The sequence below is a fragment of the Prinia subflava genome, chromosome Z (genome assembly GCF_021018805.1).
Source record: "Prinia subflava isolate CZ2003 ecotype Zambia chromosome Z, Cam_Psub_1.2, whole genome shotgun sequence".
Lineage (NCBI taxonomy): Eukaryota > Metazoa > Chordata > Aves > Passeriformes > Cisticolidae > Prinia > Prinia subflava.
Window position 1 is genome coordinate 93043557 of NC_086283.1, and position 11395 is coordinate 93054951.

The 11395-nt window shown below is 39.4% G+C and overlaps 1 protein-coding gene across 1 annotated transcript in view; it reads left to right on the top strand.

Annotated features, from left to right (window-relative positions):
* Nucleotides 1-5655, top strand: part of ZSWIM6 (zinc finger SWIM-type containing 6) — a 107907-nt gene extending 102252 nt beyond the window's left edge. The window contains exons 13-14 of the mRNA XM_063422801.1: nucleotides 1119-1200; nucleotides 3054-5655. Coding sequence (XP_063278871.1) covers nucleotides 1119-1200; nucleotides 3054-3916 — 945 coding nt within the window. The 3' untranslated portion in view covers nucleotides 3917-5655. The remainder of the gene's footprint in view (nucleotides 1-1118; nucleotides 1201-3053) is intronic.
* Nucleotides 5656-11395: the final 5740 nt, after the last annotated feature.

The following is an 11395-nucleotide window of genomic DNA, read 5'->3' on the forward strand; positions in this document are numbered from 1 at the left end:
CCCTCTTCAGGGAATTCTGAAAAAAACATGCAGAGATCAGAAAATCATTTATTACTTTGCTTCAGTAAATAAAGCTCCAAAGAATTCTTTGGGAATTGATATTCTTTGGGAAAGGATATTTTCCCAATTGTTTCTAATGCTGGAGAAAGGTACTAAAATCTTTAATAAAAAATCTGAGAGTTTTGTGTGCTTTGTTAGGCTTTCATATATCTGTGGTCACTGTGGAAATCTGTTTCATTTGCCTTAAATGTTTATGTGAGAGAGAGAAAAATTCTTACAATTGATCTGTGTGTCACCTCAAGCTTTCACCAGATATCATTCTATGGAAACAGCACACTCTGGATATTAGTGTATTTATTCATGGATACTCTTTTGTGGTTGACAGTGTCATCAGAATATCTTCAGCGAGTTCTAGTGAAAGTAGTGTCACAAACCAAACAAACACGAACTGTTGTAGAATTTGCCCTCTGTTCTGTTCCAGGCTTACCAAAGGTGTTTTAAGAGTCCTAAAGATTTGTTTTCCAGAAGGAAGATGCATGCAGTTTTCTGGTAGTGATTCCCAGCTGTGTAGTTTCTTACATTAATGCTTTTCCTGCTAGAAGCAATCTCAGCACTGTCTCTAGTAGCCTACAGATGATACCCCCTTCTTTTCTCCTCAGCTTAATTGTAATTAGGTTGTCTGTATTCAGTAGCTCATACCTGACTACTTAAAACAGTTATATGCCCTGGAATATCACACAGTGATGACCGATATACTTGTGCATAGAGGGAGGAGATGTTATGTAATTTGATTTCAATAATTAATTGCTGCTTTTTCTTGTTTGGGAGAAGGCTTTTTTATGGGACAATGTTTTTTCTTGTTCCCGGAAGAACAATCTCTGTCCTCTATCCTTGAAGGATCTGCAGTTGGAATTACTCTCTGCATGCTTTACAAAAGTATCTGAACAGGTTTTTTTAAATTGTTTGACATATCAGCTGAAAAAGAGGAGATGGAGTGGAGAGGGCAAAAGGCTGCCATTTTTAACTCCAGTGTGTTTGAGTATCTTAAAATTCCTATCTGTTTTTCTATAGCCTTGGTTTTCAATTTAATTTTTATTTTGTTTGTGTTCTTTTAAAAGGTGATGCGGATGACGCTGTCAACACTGAATTGGCGACGGCGGGAAATGGTGAGGTGGTTGGTAACGTGTGCAACAGAAGTAGGTATGTTCTGAAATGTTTCTCTTGTCAGCTACTCTTATGGGGCTTGATCTTCCTTGTCAACACCCAAGTTCTGCATATGCCTCCCACTTCATATTCATCTCTAAAATTCCTTTGGTGAGAACACATTATGGTAGTGATTAGTAGGTGTTTTTAGGCACAAAGCAAATGAGACAATAGTTGAGTAATGCAGTGTGACTTTTTCCCCCATAAGGTGTAGGTGTGCATAACGTATGGGAAGTATCCGTATGCAAAAACTGAATACTCAAAATATTCAATACAGATGCGGGAGAACAGTTCTCTCTCAAGTAGCATGTTCAGATCATTTTTGGGCTTTGCCTTAGATTTCAACTACGTCTTCATAAGGCATCCCATAAACCTTCTGTGTTAAGGTTAACCATCTTCAAAATGAGGATACAGGGTCTAAAAATGAAGATGAGTGCATTAAAAGACGTATAGCTGTTAAAAAAAAAATTGAAAATCAGCAGGAATGCTAATGGGAACAATCTAAGTACTTATGATAATGGAACCATTTTAATTATCAGTAAAGGTATTTCTGGAGAACTTGTTTTTCAGTTTTATTTCTTGCTTCTTCATATATCTGAGTTGGATTGTATTGAACAGATGCTTCGTGAATTTCAGAACTTTGGAGGATTGCTGCTGCTTATTCTTTATATTAATTTATTCTTGCTTTATGCTTAGCTGGCCATATTTTGTTGTCAGTAGCATGGGGAAATAGAATTTGCCTTTGTATGCCCTTAGTCAGAAAGTGGTTTGTGTCTGCAAATTTTCATGCAATGCTCTTTTTGTATTGCTTTTATATCTTTGCCAAGATAATTTTTGCTGAGGTTATCTCACACATATTAGTGCCTGAATATTATTTTGTGAAGTTGCATCTCAGCAAATAAAATACTGGGTTTAAAATTGCTTTAAGTTGTTTTACGTATTTTAATAGAAGTGTTCTGTAAAGAACCTATACTGTCGTGCAGGGTACTTTTGAGGTTTAACCAACATAGTAAAGAATCAGTACGGTAATACTAGGAATCTGTTTATTGAAATGAAGATACTGTATTCTCTGGCTATGATGGTTTGCTGCAAATGAATGAAGGCATGCATGGAAAGCATCAGAGTCCTGCAGAGAAAATGAAGACCTCAGTGTATGGTTTAGGTGGGCTCACAAGTGTGTGTAAACTGCCCATAGCAATAAGGCACTCCAGTTAACTCTAGGTTCAATTTATGGAACCCATCAGTGTTTCCTCTGCCTGCCAAACACACTGGTAATACAGTGGGACTGAGAAATACAATATCCAGTAGTTTGTATTTCTCATTGTATTTCCCTAATTAGGGTCTTGATGATCATGTACTTAGGAATTTGATTGCTTATTTGATTGCTTTAAGGTATGCTTAATAAGTTTTGCTAAGGTATGCCATGGTGTTCTCTTAAGACAGCCATCTACATTTCATGTGTGCTGTGCCTTGAGATTTACAGTGAGAAAAGAGGTTGCAATTGCCGTGGTGTGCAAGATGGGGGCTGCTTTTGAGTGAATTGATGAGACAAAATGAGCCTGAATGTTTTACCCAAATTGTCTTAAGTAAAACAGCTCAGCTGTCACAACAGGAGATTAAAGCTTATCTTGCAGGCTATTTTTTGTTATTTTCTGGGTTTGTATGATTGCTGCAGAATTTGCACGGTAGTCTTGGTTTTAATAATATTTCCTAGCCATGCTGTCCGTGAGCCCTTCTTGCTGGGATGAACTGGTAACCTCTTAGACTTTGTGGGAGGTATAATCTCTTGCTGAACATCTCTATCTGCTGGGTTTTATCAGTTGTGGCTAATCCTTTCTTTCTCTCCCCAGGTGTTTATGCACTGGATAGTATAATGCAAAACTGGTTTACACTTTTCACTCCAACAGAAGCCACTAGTATTGTTGCTACAACAGTGATGTCCAACAGCACCATCGTCCGTCTGCATCTGGACTGCCATCAGCAGGAGAAGCTGGCCGGCAGTGCTAGGACGCTTGCTCTACAGTGTGCCATGAAGGATCCTCAGAACTGTGCCCTTTCTGCACTGACCCTATGTGAAAAGGATCACATAGCTTTTGAGACCGCTTACCAAATCGTTCTAGATGCTGCTACAGCTGGCATGAGCTACTCGCAGCTTTTTACCATAGCACGATACATGGAGCACCGTGGGTACCCCATGCGGGCCTACAAGCTGGCCACTCTGGCCATGACACATCTCAACCTGAGTTACAATCAGGACACACACCCTGCCATTAATGACGTTCTGTGGGCATGTGCGCTCAGCCACTCCCTTGGGAAAAATGAGCTAGCAGCTATAATACCTCTGGTGGTCAAAAGTGTCAAGTGTGCAACAGTACTGTCGGACATTTTGCGTAGGTGTACTTTGACCACTCCTGGCATGGTGGGACTTCATGGAAGGAGGAACTCTGGTAAGCTCATGTCACTGGACAAAGCCCCTTTACGGCAACTCTTGGATGCCACGATCGGAGCCTACATCAATACGACTCATTCACGTCTCACTCACATCAGCCCACGACACTATAGTGAGTTTATAGAGTTCCTCAGCAAGGCACGAGAGACCTTCCTAATGGCTCATGATGGTCACATCCAGTTTACACAGTTTATTGACAACCTAAAACAAATCTACAAAGGCAAAAAGAAACTGATGATGCTGGTTCGTGAACGGTTTGGTTGAAAATGCAAAATGCGTGAATGGGGATCTCGGGGGGAGGGGTGGTTTATTTTTACTTGAGCCTGCCTTTGTAATCCTTTTTAACTTAAAGAAACAGAGCCACACCGGTATTATATGTGTATAGTTATATTGAGTTTGCAAACTAAACTGTCATGTTGTGAAAGTTTGTGTGTTTAATTTTCTTTTCTTTTTTCTGTTTTGTATGAGAGAGAGGTTTAAAAAGGTTTGGTTTACACTGAGTATATGTTGTCAAGTGGCAAAAGCCCACATCGCTCTCCTGTTCTTTCTGTATACGTTCACAGCCTCGAAAACAAACATATATTGCAATGGCTTTAAAAACCAAACAAAACACCTCCATCCTGTGATAAGTACCTCGAATGGATTCAGCTTTACTCCTTTGTAACTCATCCTTACATTTCAGCATATTTAAACAAACCAACAAATGAAATACTAATAGTTAAAAGGCTGACCACGTGGCTTTGCAGTGCTGTTCATCCAGAAGCATGGCACACAATGCTTGTGCATGTGGAAACTTAGCAACTGTCAACATACATTCTCAGGGATTTATCAAAAAAATTAAAAAATGAATGAGAGCATTTATTGTACTGTATATATATTATAGTATATGTCTGAATATTGAAAAATATAACATTAACTAATTTATAAAAAAATCTATGTAATGCAAAATACTTGAAGCTGCAGTAGCTTGGTTTTAAACAAAAAAAACCTATCAGAAGGACTAAAGTGCGCCTTGCTTCAGGGTTGGCTCAGGTGGTGAACTATATGCTGGGCATCTATGCAGAGCCACCTTTTGGATTGCATGGTTGGACTGATACCTATTGGGGAAAATTTTATATATATATATTTATACAACCTGTGTATACATATATATGTATACACACATACACACATGCTTGTAACAGGCACTATAGTAAAGAGGGACAACAAAAAATACACAGCCAGAGCAGCAAGCCTTAGCATTAAGAATACAGTATGCCAGAATTGGGGTTTGTGCCTCCTAGCCTAGAAGACTTAAAGAATATCCTTTTTGACACAAAAACACAAAATGTTTTCCAAAATTATTGACATGATATGTTACGCCTTTGCAGTGAGCTAATAATAAGCTAACCTTTGTGCACAAATAACATATATATATATTATATATATATATTCTGCATAGGTATTTTGACTTTGTGCAGGACAGAAAGTTGTGTAGGTATGACTGTTCTACTTTTCAGTTTGTTTTTTTAATATATTTTATTTTCTCTAGAATTACTCAAACAAAAGCAGCCTTCTATCTTGCCTTGTCTTAATGCTTTAAAATAACCAAACTGGAGATCTAACTACCAAACTGTTCATTATATTAAGTACCAACTTTGGTTACAGTATAGTGTCTTTACTTTAGCTGATGGTTCTGTATCCTTGTGCTTTTTAAAGCAGTTTTTATGTTTTGGTGCAAAAGTTGTCCAGTGTCTCTTGTTCCCTTCATTAGAGAACATGCTAGAGGTATGTTTGTAGGTATTTTTGTTTAGAAAAACTATTTCATGCTCTCCATTTTATTTATTATAATAGGTAAAAAGGTTGTACTTCATCACCCATGTAAACATGCTCATGAAGTTGAAAGTAATTAAGATTTGATACACTGATATCAATTTATTTATGTAACTAAATCACTGTTTTATAAACTTGTTAATGATCAACAATTTTTTTGTTTTGATTAAAATTAGTTTTTTGAAGGTTGATTCTGCGTCCTTTAATGGTGTCTGTTACTGGAACTGAATTGCGTTCATAGATCATGAATGCCCATCTAATTATTTCACTGCAGTGTGGTGGTATGCAATACAACCACCAAGTCCAGGAAATAAATGTTGTGTTCCTCAAAAATCTGCTGAGGGATGGTAGTGTTCACAGCTGCTGGTGGAAGAAGACCTGGTACTTCAGAGGAGGGCCCAAGTACTGCCTGTGTCCAAAGAGTTGTGTTCTGTACATCAAACAGTAAAGCCTTGATGTACCATCCTGGTCAAATTCTGGGGGTGTGTGGTTGTGTTTCCACTCTGGAAATTTGGGTGACCATGAAAGTTGAGATGAGCTGCAGATGTATTCAAGGATGGATTCTTCCTGTTCATTGATTAGCTTTTCTAAAGTGTTTTATGTATTTTGAATCACGTAGCTCATTCAACTCAGCGTGACATTACTGCTCATCAGCTGATAGCTGATATTTCTGGCTTTTGGAGCCCTTACTCCATAGGAATTGTGTGAATTTTCTAAGCCCTCAGAGAATAATGCAGTATGACATGGTTGCAAATTGAAGAGGAGCTTTCTGCTTTACCACCGTTTAATCATCTTGGGAATGTTACTTGATGTCATATTTGATCTGATCACCTTCAATTCCTTTTTTTTTTTTTTAGTATCTTCAGCTGAAAAGAGAATTAGTATGCAGCAAGCAACTGACAGAGATAGCAGTGTAACCATAAGAATTCTGACAGTGAGGCTTGCGTCACTGAGGATTAAGAAGGAAAAGGTCTGAATCTTTGTACAACTTGTCATGTAAAATATGAGCCTTTTACCAAGTCTTGCTAACAGCTGAGATGTCCTGACCTAATAGTGCTAACATTCCTGTGACATTCTGAGACTTCTATTCCTTCCAAGTATTGAATTCTCATTACATTTTTGGTTCATTACTTGTCCTAGATGAATTATCTGTCACGGGCAGTAGCCCACAAAGGAAAAGAAGTATCACCCCATTCTGTAATAATACAGTCATACAGTCTGCATGGTTGCTTCTTATTTTTTTTTTTTTTTTTTGGTTGGATGGTTTAGTTGGATTTTTTTCTAATTTTACAAATAATGCCACAGTTAGGGTAGTTCTGGATTATGTAGATTGCAAAACGGAAGCCTCTTTGAAGACCAGGCATTAGAATTAAATGCAGTCGTGATAGTTGTCACCTGGTTAGAACAAGCGTCTGGCTGCTTCTTGCAGAACTGATGGAATTCTATTTAGCTTTATTTTCATGACTGAGTAAAATCTCTCCTGTGGCTGCACTGGTGCTGTGCAGTGCTGTTTACACCCCATTACAAGCCCTTAAGAACTAATAGAGGCTTGACCATTCTCTCCAGTAAATGTCTCAGGATGTCCTGCCCTTGGTTTGTGAAGGTAGGAAGAATCCACCAGAAAAGGAAAAGCCTGAGGGCTCTTGTTAGAAGCTTTCAAAAGTCTGAAAGTAATTCTTTAGTATTTCTTTAGTGTTGTGTCAAATTAGTTTGAGCTTTTACTTTCAGTTTTGGTGGTTTTTTTAGCAATTCCTGTAAGTGGATGTAAGTAACAAGTGCAGCAAAATTGGGGTGCAGCTTACAAGGAAATTTTGTCTTCTGAGGTGTAGTTTGAATGAATTTGCAGTAATATTTTTTTTCACTGAGATGCCTACAATTTCATAAAAATGAGAATTTTTTACTGAAAAATCATACAACCTTCCATTTCTGCTTTAAAAACAAAAGTTCTAGGAGTTAATCTAATTTTAATGGAGGATATGATTTGGAAAAATAGCAGTATAGCTGATACCTTTACCTGAATTCAGAAGTATGATACCCTCAGGTATCCTTGCTCTGCAGTTTTGGCTAGAGATAAAGTATTTTCCACTATTTTAAATGCTTGTCCCATTTAAAGTATGTACTCAGTGCAAGGATAAGTGGGGAAATAAGGTACATAAATCACAGAGTGTTTTGCCAGACTCTTGCATTACATCAGGCAAGGCTATACTGAATGTGAAACAAAAAGCTTTGTAAGAATTTTAATTGGAGAGACAGCAAAGTGTCAGATACAGCTTTACTTGAGTGAGAAGAGGGGTCTGCCTCCTCTGGAGAAGTGTACACTCCTTACTGCACATGGGGGGGTAAGTCTTGCCTCTGCTAACACCCTGGGCAGTCAGCTGAAATGTCTGCAATCCATCTTTATGGTGCTATCTGTATCCCTGCTTTTACTGAAAATAGAGAATTGTGTGATCTAGAAAAAGAATCTGTCTTAAAAAGAAAATTTCATCAGCTGCTGTATTTGCAGACATCTCCAGGGTCATAGGATCTAAGATTTCTATTAACATATACTGACTACAAAGCACAAGTTACTTCTAAAGCCAGCCTTGACTAATTTCTGTAGCTCTTTAGGTAGAGAGTAATAATGTCTAGGAAGTACCACAATCATGAAGCCACCCAGTGAGTAATCTTTTGCTGAGTTTTGTGACAAATGCATTTCAATGTCGAGATTTTTTTTCTTCCTCTTTAGCCTTTGTCCTTTTGCATACGTAATTTAAAGAGCTTTGTGTTGGGAAAAATGTTTACATGAACGGTGATGTACTTGTGGTTTGATGATGTAAAATAAGCAACAGGGCTATTGCTTGGTGACCATGGTCCGTGGTGTTGGAAGAATGTGTGGAGCAGTGAATGGGAAGGGCGAGCTGGTGCAGAGGCTGGTGAGCTCACTGAGGCCTAAGGGAGCAGCCACAGCTGGCGTGCAAAACCAGCACTGTCTGCCTTCCCACCACTCTGACCTTGAAATTGTTTGTCGGACCACAGGGAAGTCTTGGTTTGGTGTCTCAGGCATCAAAGGCACATCACTGTTCACGGAAGGATTCTGGAAAGTCAAAAAATGGATGAGGAGTGATTAAGGACAGAGCTAAATATTCTTCTGGTGAAGCTGCTGGAATTACATCAAGGCTAATGTTGGCAGACACTTTTTGGGAAAAAGTTAGTTATAGGAAAAAAAGTAGCAAGAGAAATAGTGCCGAATTCTGCCTGGTCATTGGGCAGGAAACATCATTTGGTGTTTGTGGCCTTCATTTCCAGATGGTCTATATTGTGTTAAGCAGCATAATGTCTAGTTGTAACACTGTATTTCCTGGCTTTTCCAATGCTCAGGCAAAAATCAGCGAGGTGTCAGCTCATCTCTCACCAAGTGGTGTCCCTGAAGCCTTCTGTCACCCCTGACAAAGCAGGGTGTGGGAAAGAGGCTGGCCTTGCTAGGGCCATCTTACCAGTATCTTGAGGAACCCTGAGCAACACAACCAAACCAATTCAGGAGGCCAAGGCTGCAACAGGGAAAATTACATTAAATGCTTTCCCAGAAAGATCTCATTTGTAAAACCCTCAACAGCAGTTGGTCACTTAAATTAATGGAAATTCTGAAGAAAACATGTCTTTTGTGACTCTAATTGACACTTTAAACATGTTTAGTGGATCAGTAGATCAATTAAAAATATCCTAAATAAACACCAAAGTGGAAGACATGTTAACTTGTTCCTGAAATGAACGAATGTACTTGAAGAGGAATTTTGTCACACTCAAACTTTGCCTGTTGCACTATGAACATGCAGGTGTGAAAGGCAGCTGTCACTACCATTGTGACAACCATCACCCCTCTCCAGCTGGTCTTGGTGGGAGAGAGGTGAGGAGGTATTTTTGGGTGGTGTTTTCTTTTCTTAGTTTAAAACCTTTTTCTCTTTAGCCACCTGATGACTGATTCCAGGTATGCTATAGATGCACCATGGGAAGACTCCACCTGGTTACTCAGGATGTGTTTGCTCCCCCAATCCTCTGTGTTAATACAAATGTCTGACCCAGTGCGTACTTTTTTCTCCTGCAATTTTTACTTCTTTCAGGAGGTTGTCTCCACTTCTGTCATGCTGCAAGTTCTGGGGAGTTTTAAGTTTTGAAAAACCATTCTTGAAAATCTGGAGTCTAATTTAAAACCACTATGTGCTACAAGGCCCTTATCTTGGCTGCTGCTTAGTAATTTAGCAGGTCTTTCATATTCCTTGTCTAAATCACATAACAAGAAACTAAGAAGCCTAATGGAGATGTTTGGAAATTTTAATGTGAGATGATACCAAAATACTGTAAAAGAAACTTAAGCATTGCCTTATGGAGTGGTGATTGCAGAGGGAGCCTGTACTCAAGAGCTTTCATCTGCTCTGAACCTCTTAGTATTTTATGTAAACGAAAGTCCATGTGAGAAAGACTTAACTTGCATGGTGGCTTTGGTTTCACAGCTTGCATTTTCCCAGCTATCACTGTGTTCTTAAGCTGAAATGATCCAGGACTTTTTCCTTATCTCAGCAATTCCCTTTTTTTTATCTCACCAGTCATGTGGTGTATACAATATTATACCATGTTCCCCTTGTAACTGCTGGACTGCATCTACGGTAGTGTAGCAAGTATAGTTTGTCCAGGTTGGGTCCAGTTTGACTTTGTATGGAAACCTTGAGCCTAACACTGCTGAGTTCCTGCACTCAGAGGTAATTAGGGGCTGTACATGCTATTCTCATTTGTGGAGGAAGTGGCCACTGCTCATGACAAAGCAGTATGGCACCAGTCAGAGTTTGATGTCATTCATTTTGTGAGCATTTGGACTTCCTGGTACAGCAAATGCAGGCAATAAAAGCCAGAAGCTAAAAAGCAATTTTTTTAAGGCAATAATTTACAACAATTGGTCTTCCATCAAAAAGAATAAAGTCAAGAAAACAGTAATTACTGGCTAGGGCTAGAAGTGCATCCATCACTAAGCGTGTGACTGCCAAGGCACAAATTCTCCACTCCTAGAAAAGTTCAGGCAAACCAGACAGGATGATTTTGTCTTTTAGCTGCTAGTTGTTTAGCACTTGAATAGTCTGTATGTAGTTTTTGAGTGTGTGTGGGAGACCTAATTGGATGAACTGAAATGGCACTGTCTCTGTTGAGCCCAGTATGAAAATGCTAGTTTATGCACCTGTTTGTGCTGCTGAAGTGGAGAACAATGTGTTCCTGGCACACTTGGCCACATTGGCCATCACACTGGGCTATCTCACTGCTCATCCTGCATTATCTGCAATACATCTAGGTCATCTATTGCCAGCAGCAATCCCAAATCTCTGTTTTCTGGTGATAGGAAATAAAATGGAAGATGTTTCTAGCATCTGGACAGGTGCTTGGGAAGTGCAGCAACACTGAGAGTTCTGAGCAGAAGCCTGAGCTTTAGTATCTGCTGAGTTCAGGACCTGAATTTGCAACTAATCTTACAGTGCTTTTGTTTTTGCTGCCACTCAGGTGTGCACTTACAGGTGAGTGTGTTCAGCAGAGACAAATGTAGAGAACCTCATGGTGTGGGGACGACGTGTGTATGTTGGTGTTCAAGCCCAAACATGGCTGTTATCCATGGGCCAAAGCTTTTTTTCAGATGTTGCAGTTGGGTGAAGCATTTGTGGAAAAGCGTGTGGGCCGTCTGAGCTGGCTCCCTGATACCCATATCCATGAACATCCTGCAAGGATGTGTCAGGCCAGAGGGAAGCAAGGGGAAAAAACAATGAGTCAGCATGTTTGTTTCTGTCCTTAAGTCCATGGTTGATAAGCCATGAGCACAGATAGCCCTGAAGAAACTGTTTCTTCCTTCTTTTTACTAGTACGAATTGCTTCTGTGCTGTACAAGTGGTGGTAAGGATTCAGGCAGCAGGGTGAGCC